The following is a 27,151-nucleotide window of genomic DNA, read 5'->3' as shown; positions in this document are numbered from 1 at the left end:
AAATATATGAATGTTTTGCATGTATACTTTGCCTGTTGCCCTCATGTGACACCAAGTCATAGGAGGGTGTTGAATGGAACTGGAGTTTAGATGGTTGTGAGCCAGTGTGTAGGTGCTAGAATTAAACTTGGGTCTAACCATCTTTATAACCCACAGGAATTGGAACTTTAATGGAAGGGTGAAACAGTGCAAATAGAAAATAGGCAATCAAGGCCAGGCAGTGGCAGCACACACCTGTAATCCCAGCACTTGGGAGGCAGAGGGAGGCAGGCAGATTTCTGAGTTTGAGGCCAGCCTGGTCTACAGAGTAAGTTCCAGGACAGCCAGTGATACACAGAGAAACCCTGTCCAGAGAGAGAGAGAGGTGGGGGAAGGAGGGAAGGGGGAAGGGGAGAGAGGGAGGGGAGGGGGAGAGGAAGGGGAAAGGGAGGGGGGAGGGGATAGGAGAGAGGGAAGAGGGGGAGGGGAGGGTAGAGGAGAGAGAGAGAGGAAGAGGAGAGAAGAGAGGGGGGGAGAGAAAGGAGAGAGAGAGAGAAGAGAGAGGAGGGGGTGGAGAGAGAATCAGATTAAGTATAATTCCCAGACAAAATTATATAAATTTACTTATTTAATTTTATACATATATATATATATATATATAATTATATAATTATAAAATTATATAATTTTCAGCACAGGGAATTGTGCTATGTGACCTGCTATATTGCTAGCTTCCCCAGGGGAAATCCTAATTTCTGAGATGTCCATATTTTTCCAGGTATGCCAGCAGGGAGGAGGCATTTGTTTCAAACAGGGTTGCTGAGCTTGACCTTAGATTCTCTGTGCAGCCAGATATGACATTGAGTTCCTGATCCTCCTGTGCCTAACCTCCAAGCAGTCAGATTAGCTGGAAATACTCTTCTTCACTTGTGTTTAGTTAGCATAAAACTACATCATTATCTATGAAATCCAAAAGCCTAGATGATTTCAGCAATCTCATGTATATTTTCTTTCCCTTGTAGATAAAAGTTTGCATCACCTGATCCAGAAAAGAACAAGCACACCGAGATGTGTAGCACAGTGGCTGGAAAGCTGTGGTTCTTGACGGATCGTCGCATCAGGGAGGACTACCCACAGAAAGAGATCTTACGAGCCTTGAAGGCCAAATGTTGTGAAGAGGAACTGGACTTTAGGGCTGTGGTCATGGACGAGGTGGTGCTGACAGTCGAGCAAGGAAATCTGGGTAAGACTCTGCAAATACTCTTTTGTAGTGACTCCATTTCTGGAATTATGAGGAAAGCCTTACCATGAGTACTGCCCCTCACATTGCAAGTCTGTAGAAGACATAGGAGCTCTAATAGTTCCTAATTGTATCATGTGTGAAAGAGTGGGCGATCTCAGCAAAAAATAAATAGATGGTTATCTATAAAATTTAAATAACTTTTCTTAAGGAAAGTTCCTTTAACTAATGGGTATTCTTCCTTGTTTTTTTTTTCCTTTAGATAATATCTGCGGCATTAATTAAAATAACCTGTTAGATGGTAGAGTACTCTATGCTCTGCTTTGGAAGGTGGTACATGCATTTCTAAGGGTTCACATATGTTCAAAAGATAGCAGGTATAGCCAGACAGCTATGGGATAAAGATTGTCCCCACAAACAATGAATATAAACAAACAAATCTGGTGATAGCCTTTGGTTGCTGCTTCTGCTTCTGCTGCTGCTGCTTCTCCTCCTTCTCATTTTCTTCTTTTCTTCTTCTTCCTCTTCTCCCTCTTCTTTCTTTTCTTTATTTTTTTCATCCCAAGGCTGGCTTTCTCTGTGTATCCCCGGCTGTCATGGAATTCACTCCATAGAGCAGGCTGCCTCTGCCTTTCAAACACTGGAATGCCTCCCACACCTGACAGCTTTCATTTTCTCACCTGTAGAAATGACTGCTAGGTAACCAAAATTTGGAAGGTAGAATTGGACATCACTCATTGTGATGGTTAGTCCACATGACAGGATCTAGAATTACCCAAAAGATTTGTTTCTGTGCGATCTTGTGGGGCATCTTCTTAACTAGGCTAATTCATATGGTAAAAGTCAACCTTGACTGGGAGCAGGGCAGTTCCTTGGCAGGAATCCTTCATGCATGTACCTCTTGTGGATCTAGGCATTTTTATATTTAAATTTTTAATATCTTAGATTATTACTTTATGTGCATGGGTGTTTTGTCTGCGTGTATGTATGTGTACCAGGTATATGCCTGGTGTCTGTGAATGTCAGAAGAGTGCATTGGATACCCTGGGAAGATTTTGAGCCATCACATGAGTGCTGGAAATCAAATCTTGGTTCTGCTCAAGAGCAACAAGTGCTCTTCACTGCTGAACCAACTCTTCAGCCCTGTACAGTATACAAAATGCCATCTTTCTTATAGGGAGGTGAGAAGAAGCTTCTTTCACAGAACTCTGTTTTTCTCTTTTATTAAAAATAATGTTCTTCAAGTTCTTTTTCTTTGAAAGATTTTCCTCAGTATATACCTAATTACAGAGCAAAACCAAACTATACTGTTATCTTAAAGTCGGAGTTGGTTGGCCCTACCCAGGTTGGGCCTGTAAGGCTCTGTCCTTGGGCTCCAGTATTCTGTTTTCCCTGCTTATCTCTTAGTTTTACTGACTTGTGGTTTTGACTTCAGGCCCCCTGCTTCATCTCAAACATTTGATAGCAATGTTCCTGGTTTTCAAATTTGAGTACCTGGGTCAAGTTCTTGTGTCAACTGATAGAAAGGATAATGAAAACCGCCTTCATGGAACAAGTGGCAGATTTTCATGTTGCATGGTTATAATTTAATGTGGAATATTGTAGCCCAGGTTGGACCCAAATGTCTGATGATCTGATGATCTCCTTTTTCTTCCCTTCAGGGCTTAGATGAGTGGTATCCATATCACATGTGGCTCTCCTAGATGTAATTTATGTGGCATTAATATTTGTTGATTTTTTTTTTAATGAACTTTTTTCTCTGAAATGACACCTGACATTAATTAATTTGAGGGAAAGTCATAGTTAAACATACTTAATGTTTAATTTTCAGCTACATGCAATATCTGCTACATATGGATTATATTTCTTATTGCCACCCTTTAGTTTTTGGATAATCTCTTTTAAAAACAAGAAAATTACCTTTCATTTTTAGATGACTGTCATGTTAATTAAGTTCTGAGATTAATTCTCCAGCTATGTACAGTATATAGTGAAGTTTCTCCCAAAGGCCCTTTAATTGTTTTGAAAGTACCGTTTTTTTTTTTGGTTTCTGCCTGTTCATATATCCTTCTGCTTTTCCCACAGAAGGTCTTAGGCTATCAGCCACTGTTACTGTACTCTAGCCTAGGCTGATTTGGAACTCCTGTATCTCAGATTGGCCTAAAAGTTTTGGTGTTTTTCCCGTCTTGGCCTCTCTTATGCTGGGATCCGAGGCGTGAGCCACTGTGCCCAGCTTAAACTGTTTTAAAATATGACACTCATTAACATCTGACCCTATTTCTGATGCTTGTTTGCTTTCTTCAAACTAATTTTTACCCTTCTATTGGTGTAATAAAACACTACAGCACAACCCAGCCTACAACTTAGGTAAGAAATGGGTTTACTTCAGCCTACTGTTGAGTCTGGCCTTGTAGATAAGGGAGGAACTTGAGATTGCTAGTCACAAGTAGAGTGAAGGCATGGCTGTTTGTTTGCTTGTGCTCAGCTACTAAGACAGTTCTCCATACACATGCCCACAGATAGTCCCTCATTGACACTCTTGCCAGGTTACTTCAGGTTGTGTCAAGTTAGCTGTTAAAACTGACAGCATCTGTACCTCTGTGTCTGGCCTATCCCAGCACATTTCATATTCAGCATGTTTGTTTTGGGTCGGGCTGAAGGGTCTCAGTGTAAACCAAGCTGGTCTGGAACTCTGGAACTCTGTGTAGCGCAGGCTGGCTGGGAACTTGGCTCTTAGATGGTGCAGTGTTCGCAATGGGAGTGGCAGTCTGGCTAGCTGCATGGCGTAGTAGAATTCCATCTTTTCCGTTTTTCTGTTTTGTTTTTTGTTTTTTTTTTTGGATTTGGTTTTTTTCTTTTCCTTTTTTTCTTTCTTTCTTTCTCTCTCTCTCTGTTTGTTTGTTTGTTTGTTTGTTTCTTTCTTTCTCTCTCTCTCTCTTTTTTTTTTTTTGACAGGGTTTCTCTGTGTAGCCCTTGGCTGTCCTGGAACTCACTCTGTAGACCAGGCTGACCTTGAACTCAAATCGCCTGCCTCTGCCTCCCAAGTGCTGGGATTACAAGTGTGTGCCACCACCGCCTGGCTCCATCTCTTGTAATATACACACATCAAACTCTTCTAAAGGCCAAGTGCTAATTTACCGTTTGACTCTATTTTATCTACTTGGATTCATATCAGCAGGACACAGGGTTCCAGTATTGTACATCTATGTCAACTTGTCTGTTTCATTTTGTGTGTGTGTGTTTCTGGAAATGAACTTAGGGCTTTGTGCATGCTATAAAAATACATACCACTCATTACATGCCCAGTGTAATTTACTTGATAGTGGCCATTCTAATGGATATGAAATACTGTCCTCATTATGGCTTTGATTCTTGGTGTTGAGTATCATTTCAGTTAGTAAGATCAGCGAGCAATCACTCTAGGTACATCTCATCGGGTGCAGTGGTAGCTGAGCAAAGAAAGCGGAGTAGCTTTTCAAGAGAGAACACTATTCTGGAGAAATACATATTCAAGTCCTTTACATTGGGTTGAGGAGAGTTCTTGAGAACTTGGGTCTTTTCTGAGTATGTTTTGCTTGGGTTTGTGTGTATTTTGACTTCCTTTCTGTTTTTGGTTATCTCTATTTCCCAGCTGTTCACTGCAGCTTAGCCACAGGGCCAAGGTTGTTGCTCTGTTCCTGTAATGATTTGCTTTGGGTAACTGCTTATCTTTAGGTTTCCCTTTAGCTTTTCTGTCTGGGACCTTCTTAGGTGAGTCAGGAATCAGCTCTTTTGCAGTATCCTGATAGATCAGAACACTGCAAGTTTATTTTCAGTTTCCAGTGAGAGTTACTGTGTTGCCAAGTTGTGTAGGACACAGTGCCTCCACTCAGAAGGGGAGTGTACGGCACAGTAAGATAAGGTTCCATGAAACTGCTTTATGTTTTGCTTTTGAGGCTGGGTCTGGTATGAGCAGTGTTCCTTCCAAATTCATTATGCAACTGAAGTTAGCCTTGAACCTTGTGATCCTTCTCCCCTTTACCTCCTAAGTGCTAGGTTTACAGGGGGTATTCCAACATACCTGGCACGCTTTGTTTACAGTATGGCTGTTTATTTATTTGAGACAGTCTCTCTGTGTAGCTCTGGCTGGCTTGAGTCTTACTTTGTAGACCATGCTGTCTCAAGATCCTTCTGCTCCTGCCTCCCAAGTGCTGGGATTATAAGTATGCCACACAATGCCTGGGTTTCTTTCTAGTTTTTATTTATGTGTGGCTGCTTTGCCTGCATGTTTTTCATGCCTGGTTCCTGAAGAGGCCAGAAGGTGTTTTATTCCTAGGAATTGGAGTTGTAGACAGAACTGTAATGTGAGTGTTGGGAATCAAACACAGTTTCTCTGGAATAGCAGCCATTTAACTGCTGAGCACTCTCTTCAGCCCCCCTCTTGGAAAAGTACCTCATTTTTTATAGTGAGTAAATACGAGTTATGTAGAATAGTAATTTTGACATGTCTGAGTAATTTGTAAAAATGTGTGAGTGCCTGCATGTATGTATGTGTGTAATTTACCACGTGCATCCTGGGTCAAAAAAGGTCAGAAGAGGGTGTTAGAAGCCATGTTGTTAGAAGCCATGTTTTAAGCCACCATATGGGTGCTGGGAATTGAACCCTGGTCCTCTGTAAGAGCAATAAGTGCTCTAGTCCACTGAATACAAATAAGTATTTTTATTTATGTTTATATGGGTGTTTTGCCTGCGTGTATGTCTGTGTGTGTTGAGAATTGAATCCAGGTCCTCTGGAAAGAGCAGCCAGTGCTTCTTGCTACTTCGCCATTTCTCCAGGTATGGATAATACAGAAGTCATGTGCCCTTCTCCCTACTGCATGTGAAGCAGGGTGTCATTATCCTTTATTTATTTATTTATACTTAAGATCCGGAAGATTCCTTTGAAAAATGTAAATCACTTCTCCTTAAATGAGTGGGTGCTGGGAATTGTAACTAGGTTGTAGGCTTAGATTTAAAAAAAAATCTCCTTTAATAAGGGTTCTCAAGTACAACTGCTCCACTTCTAGCCCAAAGTCCAAAGGTAGGGGAGAAAAGATGGTAAAAAGGATCTGTTTAGAAGTTTCTTTGGAGGCAATTCCTAGGATACTAGGATACCAGCAGTCCAGTTCAGTAGTGTGTCATATACCATCAGTCCAAGCATGAGTCATCAGGAGCCACCAGGACCAATTTCAATGCCAGGATTCTCTGTTGTTCCTCTCTCAACTAGGCTAGAGACCAGCACCATGTCTGCCTGCAGGCTGCCATTTTTTCCATCATGATAATGGTGAAGGCATGGGTGAGGGTTTGGAAGCAGGAGAGCTGGCCCAGCCCCTTGCCAGCTCCAGTACTTGGGAGAGAGGTTCCCATACTTGACTGGGCAACACAGTGAAGTTGGCTTTGAAGTATGGGTGTGGGTGAGCTGAGCTGACCCTACCTCCTGCCAGTGGTGGCATTGGGTAGGTTAGCCAGACTTGTGCTGGAGGGTTTGCCCTGATGGTGCCGATGGAAGAGCCGGCAGGCTGATCAGCTCAGCTGCCACTCAGGTCTGTAGGGTTTTCTTAAGTAGATAATTAATAGTGTGAGTCATTATGGTCTTTTCAGACATCCTTACTGTTATTTTACCTTCCTCTCTCCTACCTCCTCTAGACTTTAATTATAGTCCCCACCCTGCTTTTTTCCTGGGTTAGGATTGCATTGAATATATTGTCACTTTTTAAATAGTTAGAACTTGGAAAGAAACTTAAGATCTCACTGTCTAGTCCTGGTCTTGGACTGAGACCCACCAGTCTAAGTCTCCTGAGTGGATTACAAGATTGAGCTGCCATATCCTTCCTTTTGTTAATACTCCTTCCAGTGATGTTAGCTTCACTATTCTGTTTCAGGCCTACGGATCAACGGGGAGCTAATCTCTGCCTACCCACAGGTGGTGGTAGTGAGGGTTCCAACCCCATGGGTGCAGAGTGATAGTGATATTACTGTTTTGCGCCACCTAGAGAAGATGGGGTGCCGATTGATGAACCGACCTCAAGCCATCTTGAACTGTGTTAATAAATTCTGGACATTTCAAGAATTAGCTGGCCATGGTGTCCCTCTACCAGATACTTTTTCTTACGGTGAGTTCACAGAGAAGAATATATCTTTTGGGGCCTAAAGAGATTTGTTTGAAGAGCGGGGTGTCAAAATTAGAAAAAATAAAACCATGCTGTGCCTAGTGATGCAGGCCAGTAATCCCAGCTCCTCAGGAGGTAGATAGAGGCAGGAAAATCACATGTTAAGCATAGCTTGGACTATGAGTTTGTTTGAGGCCAGCTTTGGTAACTACTGAAACTCTGTCCACAGTAAAAAATTGAGAATTGCAGATACAGTCTAGTAAGAATGCTTGCTGAGCATATGTGAAACTGGGTGAAGTCCATAGTGCAACCCACAGAGCAGAGCCAGGAAGGCACTGGGATAGAACAGATGGGTGGATTTTGGAGTATAATAGGGGCTCAGATAACTCATTAGCTATATCCATCTGATTCTCAGCAGAGAGTATATACTGTTGCAATCTGGGAAAGCTGGATAGCCACAAGTAGAAGAAACTAAATCTCTATTTCTCACCTTGCAGGAAAATTTCAGAAGTGATTAAAATCTCAGTTTAAGATCTGAAGCTATGTAACCACTAGAGAAAACACTTTTAAGATATAGGTGTAGATAATTTTATTTATATATTTACACACACATATACACAATGAAGTTCTTTTTTTTATTTTTTTTAATCTTTTTTATTTTTTTATTTTTTGGTTTTTTGAGACAGGGTTTCTCTTTGTAGCCCTGGCTGTCCTGGAACTCACTCTGTAGACCAGGATGGCTTTGAACTCAGAAATCCGACTGCCTCTGCCTCCCAAGTGCTGGGATTACAGGTGTGCGTCAACACTGCATGGCCACACTGAAGTTCTTAAGTTTTATTTTGTGTATGGTGTTTTGTTTGCATGTATGTCTGCACCAGGTGAGCGCTGCCAGTGGAGATCAGAAGTAGACATTAGATTCTCTGGAACTGGAGTTTTGAACAATTGAGAACTGCCATGTAGGCACTGGGAATTAACTAGGGCTTCTGGAAGAGTAGTCAGTGCTTTACTGAACCATCTCTCTATCTTCCAAAGATGCTGTTTTCAATGGATATACATAATTTCTTCAAGAAAAACAAAAATTAACCGTCAGTCTCTTAACCTTCTGCTTCCCTTGTCCTGTGCCTAAAATTGGTCCCAGCATACCTTTGCTATTAGCCAATTAATTTTTTCCTCAAACCAGGTGGCCATGAAAACTTTGCTAAAATGATTGATGAAGCGGAAGCACTGGAGTTCCCAATGGTAGTGAAGAACACTCGGGGTCATAGAGGTGCGTAAGATTTGTGGCTATCGTATTTAGTTTTGAACTTGCTTTTGTAAATTAAGAAATGGGATTTTGGATCAGGACTTCTAAATAATTGAAGACCAGCCAACAAGTATATGAGACCACAAACTTATAAAAGATTTCCAAAACTTGCATTTGGCAAGATGCTGCTTCAGTTTAGAGGTTATAGTAGAGGTGTTAGCATGCATAAATAAGTTCCAAGTTAGTGTTACTCCTCAGCAATAAATAGTTGCCTAAGTTGATTCATCCCCATCCCTCAGGTTGTCTAGTTGGAAAACTTGAATGTTTAAGGCAGAATTGATAAACATTTTAAAATTAAACATACTGCATCCTAAATGCTAGCTTTGTTAAAGTTTTCTGCATCAGAATAACTATCCAGTGACCTTTAAATGCAAAATCGCATGAGGGCTCAGGACATGGACAGTCTTTACCAAATGTCACATCAGTGGCCTCCACTCTAGTTCCTCATTGCCACCTGAAACCTCATGAGCTTGATCTGCTGTAGCATCTCTAGAACTGGGACAATGAACAGTGTTCTGTATTAGTCATTTTTCCATTACTTTGATAAATACTTCATCCAAACACTCATATTTGGAGTAATATTTTCATAGTTTTTTATTCTCTGCTTCAGAGAGCTACTTTATTAGCAATACATTTTTCTTGACTCATTCCTTCAAGGATAATGTTTTACTAGATCTTTTCTCTGGGTCACTGTCTGGTTGTCATCCTCCAGTATTTATCAGTATATTGTTTAACATTCTTCTTGAAGAACATGGTTTTTAGAAACTTGTACAGTGATGATAGGTTGACCAAAGATCTAACGTTTGTTACCTTAAGATGTTTGTGCCAAAAGTGTCAGCTTTTAATATATGCCACATTGCCATTCTACCTCCCCAACTGTCGGACGTTCTTTCCATGTCAGGATTAGACCCACCCACTGCAGTTGCACCTTTCTACTTACTCCCAGTATTTTCCACAGCTGGACTCTGCTCCTAGGACAGCAGTCTTTCTAGCCATTCCAAAGCCAGTCTGCTTCCTGTTGCTGTGGTAGGTATTGTTAGGGTTTGTTGTTGTTGTTGTTGTTTTTCAAGACAGGGTTTTTCTGAGAAGCCCTGGCTGTACTGGAACTCTTCTCTGTAGATCAGGTTGGCCTCGAATTCAGAAATCTGCCTGCCTCTGCCTCCCCAGTGCTGGGATTAAAAGTGTGCGCCACCACTGCCTGGCCCTACTGTTGAGTTTTGAACAGAAAATGTAATAAATGCAAGGATATGACGTGTTGTAGTACCTTGTCTGGGACACGTGGTTCACAACTCAGCTAAAGCCATTGAGTTTTGTTGTTTATCAGCTTCTCTAATATGATAGCTAAAACCTAGGATCTCCTGTGGTGGATGCTCAGTCAACAAAGCTGCACAGTCTGTGACTCAGTGTTAGAAGAGGTCAGCAAAAGGACATAGAATCATTCCCCCCCCCCCCCCCCCCCGAAGAACTTTAGCCAAAAAAAAGTTTAGCCAAGAACTTTAAAAAGAGATACTTCTACTGGCATAAAGATAAAGCAATGGAAGACTAGACAATTCAGAAACAACTTATCTATGATATTGCTATGTTACTTTGTTGTAGTAGATAGTTAATATGTAATAGTTATGCATATTTAAGTCAGGAGAAAGGGCTTGCCTAAAGAATGAGCTAAATTGGCTAACCTTTGGAAGAATACAGTGCAGGTCCTCTACATTAATAAACTCAAGGTGAATAGTCAATCATAAGAGTTTGTGTTTGGGGAAAATCATAGACCATTACATTAGACTCTATTTTTCACATTATCTCAGTAATTATAACTAAATCACTTTAGTCAAAGAAGACTATAAAAACACACAAGTTTAATTGGTTCTGAAGGAGTATATTGGGACCCAAGATATATTTATCAACTATCCAGTTTCATGTATTGTATATTTTTATTATTTTTAAATCCTAGGCAAAGCTGTTTTCTTGGCACGAGACAAACACCACTTAGCGGATCTAAGCCATCTTATTCGGCATGAAGCCCCATATTTGTTCCAGAAATATATTAAAGAGTCTCATGGAAGGGATGTACGAGTCATTGTTGTGGGAGGCCGTGTAGTTGGCACCATGCTGCGCTGTTCGACAGATGGACGGATGCAGAGCAACTGTTCCCTAGGTAAAGCCACTGCAGCAGCTTTCAATTGGTGTATAATTGAGTGTGTTTTCCACATGGGAATTAGAGCTCTACCATCACTGTTTGTGAATTAAGTTTCACTGGTCATGAATTTACTCTCTATTTTGTGATAACTTAAAATTTTTCATGTTCAAGTTTTTCATGCTTCTATATGTTGTGTTAAGTTTAGCATATTCCTCACACCCAGCCACTCTTTCTTTTCTTGCCTCTCTTCCACTTTGTCGCCTTAAAAGCAACAGGTGCTTTTAACTTTACTGGGCCTTGTCACATCCAGTGCTAAGATTAAAGGCAGTGATCCCTCCCATGTGGGTGGTGGGAATTGAATCCAGGTCCTTTGTAAGAGCAACTAATGGGATTGGAGAGATGGCTCAGTGGAAGAGTGCCAACTGTTCTTCCACAGGTCCTGAGTTCAAATCCCAGCACCCACATGGTGGCTCACAATCATCTGTAACTAGATCTGACTCCCTGTTCTGGAGTGTCTGAAGACGCTACAGTGTACTTACATATAATAAACAAATAAATCTTAAAAAAAGAAAAAAGAGCAACTAGTGCTGCTAAACCCGGGCCATCTCTCCAGTGCCCTCTCTTCATTCTGTGACTTATGTACTTGTACAGTTTCCCAGATTTCCAACTTTTGTTTCATGATTTTAATGTTTTGGGATTTTGCTTGTGTGTTGGTTTTTTTGTGTGTTTTTGCTTTGTTTTGTTTTTTAATCTGTGCTTTAAAAATATTCTCTATATTTGATTTCATTGATTGTACTTCTTTTTTGTTTGGCTTTGTTCTGTTTTCAGAAGCTGGCCTTGAATTCGCTGTAGCCTAGGGTGATGTTGAACTCCTCTCTCCTGTCTCAGTCTCGTGACTTCGCACTCCACTCTTACAAACAAAACTGCACTGTCTGTCCTTCATTTCTTCTGTGCTTATAACTGCAGAGCTGTCTCTCCAGCCCCTTTTGTCTCTATGTGTGTATTAAATTAATTATTTTTGAGACAGTCATACTAATAAAACCTTTGCTGGCCTGGAAGGAACTCAAGACCAGGGTGACCTCCAATACCAGATCCACTGGGATTCTGCTCTAAACAGGATTGGCTTGCTATATAAAACCAGATGGTCTAACTATTTTTATGCAGACATTTTCTTTTTAACATAACCTTTTATATTTTTGGGTTCAAGTGATTTAACTAAGTTGAATAGAGCTCTCTGTATGTTGCTTCTTGAAGGTTCCTAAAAGCAAACTCTACGCTAATCAGTAGGAATCAAGACATATCCAGTCATTCTCTACTTCAGCCTCCGAGGATCCCCATCTTTTCCCTGGCACTCTTAGAATATTCGGACTGAGATTTTGAGCTAGAAACTTCAGCCTGCAATGGTTGCTCTTGCGTTGGACATACTGTCATTATTCCTAAATAGTAACATTTTAACACCTCTCTGGTGTTTCCATTGTATCAGGCACTGCACTCTAGACCTGATTTAAAGAGTGCAGCAGGTTGTAAGTACTACAGACTCTAAGGGCTTGTGATCTTCTTTCTGTATGTTTGGTTATTTCTGATGGTGATAGAAAATTCTGGAAACCTTCCCTGTGATACTGAGGGGCACTATTTGGTTTATGTTACAATAAGCAGGATAGACCCTAAGGGAAGTTTAACATCTTCTTAAGACTTCCTCACTTTTCTTTAATCTACATTCTGGAAGATTAAAAACTTAATTTTAAGCAAGCGGTGATAGTGCATGCCCATAATTCCAGCACTCAGGAGGCTGAGGCAAAGGATCATGAGAGTGAGGCAGTTAGGACTGCGTAATTAATAGTATAATGGTTTATCTAGCCTTGATAGGACAAAACACAAACCAGTTTTACATTCTGTATTAAATTACCCAGTTTCACAACTGTATGAATTCTACTTCTAAAACTCTACCTCTGCTCTCTCTTCCAGGTGGTGTGGGGATGCTGTGCTCATTGAGTGAACAAGGGAAGCAGCTAGCTATCCAGGTGTCTAATATCCTGGGGATGGATGTGTGTGGCATTGACCTGTTGATGAAAGATGACGGCTCCTTCTGTGTCTGCGAGGCCAATGCAAATGTAGGTTTCATAGCCTTTGATAAGGCTTGTAATCTAGATGTAGCTGGTATCATAGCAGACTATGCTGCTTCCCTCCTGCCCGCTGGCCGGCTCACCCGGCGCATGTCCCTGCTATCTGTGGTGTCCACTGCCAGTGAGACTAGTGAGCCGGAGCTTGGTCCCCCTGCCAGCGCTGCTGTCGACAACATGAGCGCAAGTTCCAGCTCTGTTGATAGCGACCCTGAAAGCACCACCGAGCGAGAGGTGCTCACCAAGCTCCCAGGGGGGCTGTTCAACATGAACCAGCTACTAGCCAATGAAATCAAACTCCTGGTGGAGTGACTCCACTGGTAAATAGTCAAACAACAAAACCCTTGTAAAGCTGTCTCCCTGCACCCCACCCCCTTTCCCTTTAACCAACTTGCAATGCTGTTCATAGAGAATGTTCAGAAGGTTGAGATAAAGATACAGTGAGATTGGTTAGAAGAAGGGAAAATAGATGAGACCCCTGGTAGTAACACTTAACTGATTCATTTACAGATTTCACTAGGTGACACACAGAGAAATGGCAGGCCTCTCATGGTAACCTTTTCAGTTACTTAAACCCTGCTCTTAGGCTGTGAGGAACATGAAAGGTTGTTTTTTTTTTTTTTTTTTTTTTTGGGTTTTTTTTTTTCCCTCCCCTGGTCTCTTGCTTTTGTTTTTATGTAGAATGGTTTTGATCCAAGTACTTGGTAGCATGACTTCAGCTTCAAGATTTGTAAAGAGGAAAACATCCACTTAAAATATAGAAGTGTTTTAAATACTCTGAACAGTCTGCCGTTTCTCTCAGCTAGCATTTAGCACATAGTTGTTTATGAACTCCTAAGGGGCTCTGATGGAATTTCTTATTTTCATGTTTGTCTTTGTTTTTTTCCCCTTAATTTGGGTGGGAGGGAAATGTGACTATAATCCAATAAAGATTTTTAATAACAAAATTGGCATGTTTGCATGATGAACGGAAAATGAACAGTATTGCAATGTCTGGTATACAAAGTAACATTTACTCAATGTAGATAAAGTTTCACTAGTTAAAAGTTTGTGCATTGACTTGTATTTGTTAGTGTTTTAGTGTTTTTTTTGAAGGATATACACTCTGTTAATGTTGCATTTTTAATACATGCTGGTAACACCCTTGCTCTATGACTGCATCTTTAACAATGGCCAAAGTAAACAAAATGTTACTTTTTTGGATAACAAGACACCGACACCACTCAAAACATACACATTTAAAGGTCTCCCTGCCTTCCTCTTTTTCTCTTTTAATGAGTTAAGACATTTAAAGGATACAACATTTTGGGGAGGCAAGTCAAGGTTATTAGGTATAAAGCTAAAGGGGTTTCTTAAGGCTAACTTTTTGTGTTTGCATTTTTCACATTTTAGAAAGGAGTATATATGTCGCATGCAAGTGTACATGTTTTATTCTTTGCTTACACCAAACAGAAAGATTAGAATCTAGAGAATGGCATGATGGGAAACAGTTTTTACTTAAAAAAAAAAAAAAAAAAAAACAAAAACACAGGTGAATTGCCTTAGACCAAGATAGTATAGAGATGCTCCCCTAAAGACACTAGGAAAGTAGATGTTCCTTAAGCCTTTCTGTGCGTATGTATGTTGTTTGTTTTGTAGACTGTTTGGTGTATGATTTACTCGAGGCTACATGCTTTTATTTAATGTTATGGCTGTGCATTTTCTTTTTTATGCGTAAGATCTGGAGGGAGGTGGGCTGGATGTATTTTGGGAGGGATTTATTTAAGTATTGAGTCTCATAGCCCTACTCCTCAGTACTGACCACTCTGTTCCTTTTTTGAATTGATGAAAGCCCCAAACTACATATAATATGAGCCTTTAAGTCAAGGAATAAAACAATCTAGTTATGAGTCTGAAGATGTGTTAAGAAGTGGAGATGCTTCAGGGGTCAACAGAATTTTCCCCCAAGCTTTTCTTGCTTTTCCAGTGCTGTTTTTCTTCAGATGGACCTTAACATAATTTCTTGGACACTATTTAGAGACTTCAAGGTGATAATAAAACATGAGCATTAACCAGCTCTAACAGAGGTTTGATCATGCTTAACTGTATAGCTCTCCCATTTTAAAAAGGAATGTAATAAAACTTGGTTTCCCCCATAGAATTAAATATTAAAATGGAGTGAAAGGTTTTATTGACAAATAGAATAGTACCTGTAATCTGTGCACTCTTATCATTTCACCTCAGAAAAAAGACACTAAGTGAGGAGTTTCTCATCTATCTTAGGGTACTCTAATTGCACCTGCACATTCTGATTTGCGCAAGATTATTGGGAGTCATACATACCTCTGATTCATTAACAGAATAAAAGTACTTGGTACTTTGCTGAATGATCATATTTTGGAGGGTACATACTATTTGGTATACACAAATAAATGAACAACTGTGTAATCAGATCCTAAGACCATCTGGTTGCCACATACATTATGATATACATGTATGTTAAGTTCATGCATTTGAAAACAAATAGAACATCTTTACTTGTTGAAAAATTCACTTTTTATGGTGGGATAATAAAGAAACAGGAAAATGATAGCCATTTTTCTGAAGCGAGCAGTGCTCTAGGCAGCTCTCCAGCCGTCTCATTCCTGGTCACACAGCACTCTGTTAAGTGCAGCTCTCACTGGTCACACTCAGCCTGAAAGTAGGAAGGGTGCTCATCTTGAATTCTCTCAATTAAGGTAAATAATAAGAACAAATCATTCTGGAAGAACTCAAAGGAAACAAGTGAGAGTTGACTTATTTTCATAACTTTTGTATAGTCTTCATCACTACTGTGAGAAAATGTATCAAATTTGTATAATCATGCCAAAAATCTGAATTACTGTAAATTTTTTGTACACTATTAAAATTGTAATTGTTAATTGTATTTTAATGATTCTGATTTTGTTTTTATGTTACTTATGATGAGAATTGGACTCATAGATCCATGCGTTATGAACTATGCCACTTAAACTTTCTAATTGAGTAAATTTTTTTTGATACTTTGTTCATTTCTGCTGGCTTTTCTCCAATGAACTTTGAAATCTTTCTCTATGCTATCAATAAGAAACTACTTGGAACCTTAGAAAAAAAATCCAACAAGAGACTTGCTTTCATCAAGCACTTTATCAGACTTTAAGACAAAGCACTGGAGGCACTGGAAAAGGTCCCTGACCATCAATCATCTTACTCAAGAAGAAGAGCGGAAACACAAATGCTCTTCACTCAGTGACCCCCTGTGTGGGGCTGGGGGTGTTAGAGACACTGTGAAATCAAATCTTGTGTTATATCTTTCTCCTGGCTCGCTGTTTTTGAGAAGGTTTGTGGGCTATTTGGCTGGTGAGACACGATCCCCTCCTAAGAACATGTAGGTGCTCAGACAGGTAACCTGCTGCTCTTTGTTTGTCTGTTTGTTGGCTTTTATTTAAAATTTACTTTTCTTGTGCTAGGATTTTTTTTAAATGTAATATATTGCAGGATTTATAACCAGGTTCACTGCTTTCTTTTGTTTCTTAAAAAAAAGAAAGAAAAGTTTCACTTAATGTAGGCGCCTTGGAATGTTTAGTGATGGACAGAAGTCTGCTGTTGGAACCATCTAGTCTTCCAGATTAGATTTGAAATGTTTTCATTTTGTTTTGGGGTTTCTGTGGTATTTTATTTCCTTTATCCCAGTGCACTTTGCCATGCCTTTTGGGTTAGCTGCCTAACTCTAGGGAAAATTGTTTTCTATGTTAACAAAAGTTTGGTTCTTAAAATTTCCTTAATGTTTACATTTTTAAAATTGTTTTTCAAGAAATATTCTAATATTTTGCACTGTTACTGTTCTTTGCCAGCCTTTTCAGGAGCCAAAATATACAAATACAAACAAACAAAAAATACTCAGAGAAAATACTTTCCTTCTTCCCCCTTCCTGCTGATGAGTGAGCCGTTTTGAGAGCTTTGGGGTCAGTGCCCTTGTAAACTTCCCCTCCCCCAGTATCGCAGCTGCGCAGTGCGTGCTCAGTGCAATGGCTCAGACGGTGCCCAGCCCAGCCTGCTAGCAGGTAATTGGTTTCTCCTTAATTTTTATCAGAAGGCTAACATTTTACTTTTTTTTTAAAGTTTTCTTTCTGTAACACTTTAAGAAACAAGCATCAGTTTATCATAACTTGGTTTTTACAAATGCATAAATATGGTAGCCAGTATAATGTAAAGAGTTTTTGGGGTAAAATTGAGTCAACTGGGATGAACTCAGGATGTGGGGATTTCGTTTAGCCATTTAGAGTCTCCATTCTTTGCATATATGTCTATAATTAAGTTTTTCTGAGTGTGACTTTTGGCTTTGTTTTGTTGTGGGTTGTTTGTCTCTTCCATTGTGCTACTCTGGCTTAAGCTTTTTCAGGGCTTGGTGTTCCGAACACACAGTGAGCTCACAGTTTAAAGACACCAATTAGGAGTGGACAGGTATGGAAAACTAGAGGTGTGTAAAGGTAAATTAGGTTTTAGGTTATATATATGGTTTTAAAATACTCTGTAGTGTTTATTTGGCCACAGTGAAGTGCAAGGGACTTGTGAACACAATAGAAAGCACTTTAGTCCTTTTAGAGTTTATATATACAGAAGTAATTGCTGTAGCCTGATATACTAGTCCTACAGAAATAAATGTGAATGGTTAAAGACAGATTCTAAAGCATCCACAGTGTAGATTTGAATATTTCTGAAGCACCGCATGGTTACCCAGATTAGTTAGCCAGTGTCATACAACAAAGTTAGTGACAGATGAGAAGTATAGTTGTGCAGTGTGATAGTCCTATCTCTTCCCTTTCGTCTATCCCCGTCTACTTACTGTTTCCTCCTTTCCTGTCCTTTCTAAGGTTTTCACTCAGTCCCATAGTTTACATCTGGGGCAGTAATCTCTTTATAATAGAGGACTTCAGAGACATTAACCAGCACCTTTTTATCTGCTGTCTTATGTCTTACACAAAGAGTATAAACATTCAGCAAACCACTAGGTAGTGAGTAAGAAACCCTAGCCCTTGGTGCTTTCTACACCTAAATAGAGGTGTGTAATAAATTATCACTAGCCTATTCTGTGCTTCAGCTGACACATGCGATAGGGACATCCTCTAACATCTTAAGATAATTATCTGTTGAACTGAACTGAAATTTACTTGTCCAGGAATCTCCTGCACTCCTGCAGGGATGTATGAAATGTTCTGAGAAGGAGTCCTTCGGGAGACTCTTGTTCTCTGGATGAGAATGGCCACCATTACAATGTTTGCCTAGCATAGGGTGTGCAGAGTTTATTTAAACATCCTCCATTCTGCTGCCCATTAAATACTGCTGACTTGTAAGGAATCTTACTTTAGATTTTATTGTACTCAAAGTTACTAGGTGGACCTTAAATAGTATATTTACGTGGCTGCTATTGGGGGTTTGGGGAACATGAGGGGTGGGGTGAACTGTTGTTGTTTTAGGTTTCAGTCAGACAGACATCCCTGCGCCTCAGTTCCCAGAAGCACAGCAGGCCTCTAGGAGCATCCGTGGGAAAGGCTCAGTCCTGGCATCACCAACTTCTCCTGCTCAGGCTCATCCCATATGCAGAGGTCAAAAGGGTGGGGCTTGAGATGGGGGAAGGAATGAGAACATAGAAGCTATGGAATTGCAGTGCTGCTGTTGACCAGCTTTTGGTGCTTCTGTCAGTGTGTGTTTGCTTGTTTTAAGTTGGCAAGTCTGTACATACATTTATTTGGGAGGGTGGAAAAACAAGCCATTATTATTGCTAGTTAGTCTTGGGAAAGTTCCTTAGTATGTAATGTCAAATAAATTTCAAATGTAGACTCCAGTGGCAAAGAATGGGAATAGAAGTGAGTATTAGATTTTTAAAGGCAGAAGACATCATCCTGTGTTAACTCTCAGCTCTCTTAGAACCACGTTTGTCATTCTTTTCCCTACCCCGAGTTTTGCTGTGTCTGTAAATAGTTTAAGGAAAATACATTCATGGTCAGTCCTTTCTAAGGGACTTATTGAATATTAATTCTTTTGCAAAAAAATCCCCAATGCTTATCTGGGCATACAAATGCTACCCTATTTTAAATGTAGGTGGCGTGTGTGTTCGTGCTCTAATGTATTCAGAGCCATTGGGCAATAAGCAGTCCAGAACATTGAAATCTCAAGCAGGTAAAGCACCTAATACCCTTAGTTTCTAGAATTAAAGACTTTATATTGTGTGTTCTCTGGATAGTCTCTGAATTTGAATTTTGTAGCAGTTGCAGACTACCTAGATAAATTTTTCATCATATATTGATAGTCTCTAGGAATACGTAAGGAAGGAAACAGCAGAACAGACCGTGGCTCTGTGACGATGACTGCAGAGTGGACAACCATTCCTCTTCCTTTCTTTCCATTTTTAATTTTCCTAGCGTAGCATGAACACTGACTGTGCGTTATTTGATTCTCTGATTGGGTTTTTCTGCTGATTATTGAGGTGGGATGGGCAAGATATGAAAATGTTGATGCACATGTGAAAATATGTAATGCTAAAGCTTTTGTTTAATTTGAACAATAAGCAAGGCCTTTTTCTATATACCCTTCTGCTGCAGCAGAGAGATAAACTGGTAGGTGGCAGCAGAGAAAGGAGTTCTTCAGACTGATGGCTGACATTAAACCTGCGTAGGAGAAGAGATAGCATGAGCCATACCACGTGGAGCAAGGCCCAGCAGAGATGAGAGCTGGACTCGGGAAGCGGCCTCTTTACTGAATGGTTAGTCATTTCCAACCCAGCGGGAATATTTGACTGCTGTGTAAGTTGTATTGTCACATCCTGTGGTGGTGTGAAAACTCGGTTGCCTGTCATTTTCTGCTTCACATTGAGTCTGACCCTACTGGTGCATTATCATTCTTTCTTTGAAAAATTTAGTACTATGCAAAATTAAAATCCCCCTGATACATGGAAACATATTGGCCTTTAATGGTGTCAAAACTATGTTGAATGTAGTTTTATTTTAAACTATTTTATGAAATTAAGACCCATTACAAATGCTGAAATGTAATGTTTAAAGTTACAGAGCAGTAAGATCTAGTCTCCTGGCTGCCTCAGTGTTTTTAGCACACCCTCACCAGTTTGGCTTCCTGCCCATGTTTTTGTCACTTCAGAGTCTGTGTGTGTGTGTGTGTGTGTGTGTGTGTGTCTGTCTGTCTGCACTCCTCCCCTTTCATCTTTTTTCTCTTCCTTTGATTGTCCCCATTGCCTCAAGAGTTTTACTTACTCAATGTCGCAGTGCTCCTTGTTCTTGTGTTGTTGTTTTATGATAGGCCTACAGAGCCCTGGCTCACTGTCCTGGAACTCGGTATGTAGACCAGTCTGGTCTTAAACTCAAGAGATCAACCAGCCTTTGCCTCCAGAGTGCTGGAATTAAAAGCATACAGGTTTTTGTTTGTTTTTCTGTTATTTAGAGTTTACTTTTATTTTTTTATAGTCTAGTCATTGTCCTCCTCTCAGTTCTCCCTCACACAATTCCTCATCCTATTCCCCCTTCCCCCTGTCTCCAAGAGGATGTTTCCCTTACCCCTACCAGGCCGCCCCACTCTCTGAAGCCACAAGTCTCTCAAGGGTTAGGCACCTTCTCTCCCTGAGGCCAGACCAGGCAGTTATCTGCTGTATGTGTGTGTGGGGGGGGAGGGGGGACGCCTCAGACCAGCTAGTGTATGCTGCTTGCCTGGTGGCTCAGTGTCTGAGAGATCTCAGAGGCCCAGGTTAGTTGAGACTGCTGGTCTATGGAGTCCTCCTCAGCTTCTTCCAGCCTTTCCCTAATTCAACCACAGGGTCCTTGACTTCAGTCCATTGGTTGGGTATAAGTGTCTGCGTCTAACTCAGTCAGCTGCTTGTTGGGCCTCTTGGAGGGTAGCCGTGCTAGGGTACTGTCTGTAAGCACACCATAGCATAGCATTAGTAATGGTGTCAGGAATTGGAACGACCCCTTGAGATGGATCCCAATTTGGCCTGTCACTGGACCTCCTTTACCTCAATCTCTTCTCCATTTGGGTCCCTGCAGTTCTTTTAGACAGGAATAATTCTGGGTCAGAGTTTTTGACTGTGGGATGGCAACTTGACCCACTTGATGCCCTGTCTTTCTACTGGAGGTGGGTTCTACAAGTTTCCTCTCCCCACTTTGGACATTTCATATAAAGTCCCTTCTTAGAGTACTGAGAATCACTTACCTCCCAGGTCTCTAGTACTTTGTAGAGGGTCCCCCCAGGACCTCCCACCCCCATCCCCAAGGTTACTTATTTCCATTCATTCTGCTGGACCTCAGGGCCTCTCTCCTGTCCCATCCCCCCATACCTGATCATGTTCCCCCTCCTCTCCCTCACCCTTCTCCCCATGTCCCTCCCCCTGCCTCCAATGATTATTTTCTTCTTCCTCCCAAGTGGGATTGAAGTATCTTAACTTGGGCCCTTCTGCTTGTTAACCTTTAGTTGTATGGATTGTATCCCAGGTCTTCTGTACCTTTTTGGCTAATATCCGCTTATTAGTGAGTACATACTATGTATGTCCTTTTAGGTCTGGGTTATCTCACTCAGGATATTTTCTAGTTCCTTCTATTTGCTAGAAAACCTATATTCTCGTTCTTAATAGCTGAATAGTATTTCATTGTGTAAATGCACCACATTTTCTGTATCCATTCTTCATTGGATGGACATCTATGTTTCCAGCTTCTGACTATCACCGATAAGGCTGCTATGACCATAGTGGAGCACGTGCTCCTGTGGTATGGTAGAACGTCTTTTGGGTATATGTACAGGAGTGGTATAGCTGGGTCTTCAGGTAGATCAATTTACAATTTTCTGAGGAACCACCAGGTGGATTTCCAGAGTGGCTGTACGAGTTTGCAATCCCACCAGCAGTGGGGAGGAGTGGTCCTCTTTCTCTACATCCTCACTAACATGTGCTGCCACCCGAGTTTTTGTCTTAGGCATTTTGACTGGTGTAAGATGGAGTCTCCTGATCATTTTGATTTGCATTTCCCTGATGATGTTTTGCATCAGTGTCTTACAGCCCAGGCTATCCTCAAACTCCTGATCTTTTTGTTTCTACCAATGAGTGCAGACATTCATTCACAGTATGAACAGCACAGATAAATAGTAAAAACAATGGATCCAAACAGGAATGTTTCTCAGAAGCATATTTGTTAGGTATCTTATTGTTACATGAAAGTAATTGTGTATATCCAAATATACATAGATTGAAATAGGATATCCAGAGATAGGTGATTCATAATGGCTCCTATTAATCTCTATAGTAGATTGAGTTATTGGTCCACAAATACTATGGAAATTTGCAAAGATTCCCTATCAAATGTCTTGATTTCAAGCTCATGTTATTTAGGTCTACACTTTTACATGGTAAACCATCTCTTTAAGTCCTAAGCAAATCTGGACAACTTCTCAACTAGCTTCATCTCCAGAACCCATGGTGGGAGGAGAGAACCAGCTTCTGAGAGAGTTGCCCTTTGATGTGCTTGTATAAGGAACACCATAATTTAAATATAGGAAAAGATTTCCCAGATTATATATAGAGCCAGAGCTAAAACTGTTTTTCTTCTATTTTAAAATGTTGTTTACATTTTACACCATGCATTCTTCAACATCTATAGTTTCCAGATGCATGCCCTGCAGTAGGTGCTGTACTTAACCAGTGTAAGCCTGGGTCTTTTCAGAAAGCTTGCTAAGATAATCTGTAGGTAACCACCTTGTGTGCTTATATGCATGTTTACTGCTTATATGACCTTTACCTGTTTACATGTATGTTTATTGTTTATATGCACTTTGACTTGGCTCAACAGTTAAAAGTGCTTCCTGTTCTTTCCAAACCCCAGGCTCCTGTAACTCTAGCTCCAAAGACTGAACTGGCATTCACCAGCAGTTACATTCATGCATACACACCCACACACGTATGCATGATTAAAAACAAAATCTTTTGAGTAAGGAAAGATGCAAAGACGCCTTTGTGCTCTATAGACTATCTGTTGAAGAGAGAACACAGTCACACCATGAAGCCTGCCTCTGTTTTGCACATTCCATTCCTGTTTCAGAAAATGAGTCAGTCTGTTACAGAGATGAACTCTTCTGAAGGTCTTTCTTTTCCTTGTTGATTTTAAAACTAAAAAGAGGCACAGGTAGAGTCAGCAGGATGTATAATAAAAACACAGTAGTGTGGGACCTTGCTTGTCCAGATGTCCTAATGTTGAAAAATTCCCAATATAGAAATGTTAAAAGATTTTAAGGCTGAAAAAGATGACCAATTTGAATATTAATCTGAAGCAAAATTTATTGTGCATGAAATTATTGAAAATTTAACCTAAAGGACATGAGTAAGAGAACCAAAGTTAAAGAATTAAAGTTTGCTTTAGGTCTTTACAGTAATTTTATTATGTAAGAATTTTCATTTTTGCTTCCTTTTGAGCAGTACTTTTACTTATAATAGCATTCTTTAAAAAATACTATAATGCAACCCATGACTCTAGTTTAAAAAAATGACTATTAAATATCTTTGTTTCTAAGATTAAGCCAAGTCAAAGAATGGTAATAACACAGTATTGCTGGTTGGCTTTTTGTCCTTTTCTCTTTTCCGTTTAACCCATTAATGAATTTTGTTTTTTTACCCCCAGGTTCTCTCGAAGTAACCAGTGATCTTCTGGATGAAGACAGATCTGTGTCACTTTTTAGAGTAGAAAAAGAATGCAGAATAAGAAAGAATTCGTTATATCTTGTTGCACTCAGTTTTCTTTTTCTAAATTAAAAACGCTGAATGGAAATAAAATTGGAGCGTGGTTTGTTCTTTTAGCAGCTGTCGTTTGTACCCACTCCGTCTTATGTGTTGGTCACCTTAGTCCAGGAGTCTCGACTCAGTGGGAGTGCTTTTCATTCCTTCCCACAAGCTGTCTCTGCAGTGAAGTGAGCATTCCAAAATAGGCAGGCACTACAACCGTGTTGAATGGCTTCCCTGTCCCTTTCTGCACACACTGAATGCTCATGCTGAATGTTAAGCTCTGAAGAATACTCTTGAAAAAGAAGAGTCACATTGCATCAGATTTCACATCTAACATAGTTACACAGCCTCTGGACACATCTGTCTCCATAATACAAAGTATTTATTTCAAAAGAAAATAAATGAACTTAGTTTGTGAGATTCAAATGTAGTATTACCTATGATATAGTATCACCCATTATTGAATATTAACAGTCAATTTTATGCATTTAAGTTATTTATAACGTATTCAAAATTAGTGAATTATTTAATTAACTTGATGAAAACTCAACATGTGGTCTTGCCCATATTGGCAAGCACTCACCTGAAATAAATGTATTCCTAAGATTGGTGTTTCTGTTTAAATTCTTAGAAGATCTTGTGCTTAGATGGACCTTGTACTGTGTGTGCTTATGACATTTTTTTTTCTAGACTCAAATTCTTTTCCACTTTTTGTTAGCTGGGTTGTTTCAAAAACTCATTTTAAGCTAGGCACAGTAGACCATTCCTTTAATCCTTATGAGGCAGGGTCAGACAGAGTTTGACACCCAGGGCTACACAGAGAAGTCCTGTCTCAAAGGGAAGAAAAAGGTGAAAAAAATTAACAGTGGAACAAGGTTTAGAAAGTGCATGATAAAAGCATGTCCCTTGTTATGGAAAAACAGAATAGTGAGACACAGTGTACTTCCTAGTTACTGTTGCTGTGACAGCACACCCAACCACACCAGCTCATCACAGCATGGAGGGGAGGAGTCCTGGCACATCCTCATCAGGAAGCAGAGATGAGTGCTGCTCCACTTGCTTGTTTTCTGTTCAGGACCCATGGGATGGTACTGCCATTACTTGGTATCTGGGGAGAAGGGTGAAGGTGGGGAAGCTTCCCAGAGGTTTAACTGTCACACTTAGCAATATAAATAGTGTAGCCCTCAGGTAGCAGGCCATTATCAGTCCAATGAGAAGTATCCCAGAGCCAGCACTATATCACAGCACTGAAATTATTTCTGAGGGAGAGTGCAAGAATTCCAGATCCTGTTTTGTAGAAAACATCTGTTGAAGAATGAGCAGATTGTCTTATGGAATGACCTACAAGTTGAGACTCTGGTAATAGTAGCACCATCTAAAAACTAAGAGTTGATATCAAGTTAGTCCAACTGAATCTGTAAATAGAAAGCCACCCTTTGTAGTAAGATGGCCAAGTATAAGCAAAAAAATACCAAGACATCAAATCTAAACATTTGTAAATGTCAGCTTCTTTATTAGAAACACATGACCTTTGGCAGATTCAGGGGGATGTGTTTGGTTTTGGTAGTTCCCTACAGTCAGCTCCTTCGATAAGCAGCAACAGCCCTTAGTCTTTTTTATGAAATCCATGCATAGTGTAGACAACCTATGAGCTGATAAGCAAAGCTCTAAAAAACTGAACAGTTAATAGAGAGTTTTGAGGAAAAGATACAGGGGAAAGGGAAAAACAGCGGGCAGGAATGCTTCTGGGGTGCAGAGAGAACAGACTTCATCTGCATACAAGCCTGCAGGTCTGAGCAGGTTGCCCATTAGGATGCTATAGTACTGCTTGGGTAGGAATGGCCTGACTGGTGTGCCATAGGAAGCCTGCCTGCTCTGACAGGTGCAACGGGTCGGGAGCACGTGAGGCTGTCAGCCAGGTGTTAGTCCCAGACCTGGGTGCCGCACACCCATGTCGACCATGTTTCACACCTTAATACTACACAGACACATTCCACACACTTAATGGTACCCCTTCGTGGTTTTATAATCCTCGGAAATTCTCCATGCCATTACCACTGACACTTTTCATGCTCTTAGGATTTGCTGCATACAGTCCAATTTGCAAAGCCATTGGCATCTCACCTAGAATCTCCCGCAGCTACCCCTTGGTCTTGGCCTTTTCTCAGACTTAAAAATGTCTCCTAACCGTTGAGTACAAAGAAAGGTTGAAGAATTGTTTCTGGGCAGATTGTTACCTCTGTACCTGGAGTGATCACCAAGTAGTGCTTGTTTCCTAATAGTACGTGATGAAAAGTGTAGTTATATTTCTTTGATTTTGTAGGGTATCTCCCAGCACCCCCTTGACTGGCCTCCTAAACAGTGGTATAATCCTACATCTCTGTAGATTTTACATCTACCAAGAATACATCGCAGCACGGTTTTGTCATTCTACACAGTTAGCACATCAAAGATAAAATGGGTTTTGTAGTACATTACCCAAGCAGCTTAATTACGTCCCAAGAACTGCAGTGTATGCCTGAAACAGCAGATAGTACTAGTTACTGTGTATATTCTGGTCTTTTTGTATAACCGGATGCTTCCCAGCTAAGAGTTAATTTGTTTTTCTGTGTCTCGTGTCATGATACCTCCTCGCACATTCATTCTTGTGCTCTGGGCCATTCTCAAGCGAAATAACAGTCACTGAGACACAAGCAGCAAACGATAAAGCAGTTAGCTTAGTAACCAAGATCAAACCCCTGAGCAAACTGGTGGTACACCATGTGGGTATTCAGGACAGAGGGACAGCTCAGCCCTAGTCTAGGTTGCATGTGGGTATGCAGGACAGAGGGACAGCTCAGCCCTAGTCTAGGTTGGACAGCAGAACAGCACAAGATTTTGATTTCACACAAAGATATGTTACTTAAACCTTGGGAAATGGGTCTGGAGTATAGTTCTGTGGTACAGTGCACGCCTGTCTTGTACAAAGGCCTTAACATTCCAAAAAATAAAAAAATAAAACTTAGGAACTGTTATTCCATTTCATGTCTTCAGATCACAGTTGAATGTGATTAACTAAAAATGTAGATAGATAGTTGAGGGATATTCTGTGGGACATACTTGAATATCAAAGATTAAACCGACCCTAGAGCAAAACTAAATGTCTATTCCCCAGGGATGGGAACATTTTCTGGTCGAAAAAAAATAACCCACATTTACTAAATCAGATATTATATGTGTATTGTACAACTGAGTATTGCCTAGTTTGTGCAGTATTACCTGATCTGATGTCTGACATCAACAAATTCTTTGAGCCGGGTGGTGGTGGCGCATGCCTATAATCCCAGCACTCTGGGAAGCAGAGACAGGCAGATCTCTAGTTCGAGGCCAGCCTGGTCTACAGAGTGAGTTCCAGGACAGGCAGGGCTACACAGAGAAACCCTGTCCCCCAAAACAAACTATAAGAAAAGTTAAAGTTTAATCATCTCTCATCTCATTCC

At 40.4% G+C, this 27,151-nt stretch overlaps 1 protein-coding gene and 1 long non-coding RNA gene across 2 annotated transcripts; both read left to right on the top strand.

Moving 5' to 3' along the window:
- Positions 1-1,047: 1,047 nt before the first annotated feature.
- Positions 1,048-13,478, top strand: Rimklb (ribosomal modification protein rimK like family member B). The gene is made up of 5 exons (XM_052172660.1): positions 1,048-1,222; positions 7,120-7,350; positions 8,528-8,614; positions 10,599-10,802; positions 12,750-13,478. The coding sequence occupies exons 1-5, from the start codon at positions 1,048-1,050 to the stop codon at positions 13,214-13,216; spliced, it is 1,164 nt and encodes a 387-aa protein (XP_052028620.1). The 3' UTR covers positions 13,217-13,478.
- A 3,441-nt stretch (positions 13,479-16,919) lies between these two features.
- LOC127677621 (uncharacterized) lies at positions 16,920-23,705 on the top strand. Its single transcript, XR_007976522.1, has 3 exons — positions 16,920-16,965; positions 19,504-19,664; positions 23,572-23,705. It is a non-coding gene; the product is annotated as an uncharacterized LOC127677621 (long non-coding RNA).
- The last annotated feature ends 3,446 nt before the right edge of the window (positions 23,706-27,151 follow it).

Source organism: Apodemus sylvaticus, chromosome 2, assembly GCF_947179515.1.
Source record: "Apodemus sylvaticus chromosome 2, mApoSyl1.1, whole genome shotgun sequence".
In the NCBI taxonomy this organism is placed as follows: Eukaryota; Metazoa; Chordata; class Mammalia; order Rodentia; family Muridae; genus Apodemus; species Apodemus sylvaticus.
This window is presented reverse-complemented; position numbering and strand designations above follow the sequence as displayed.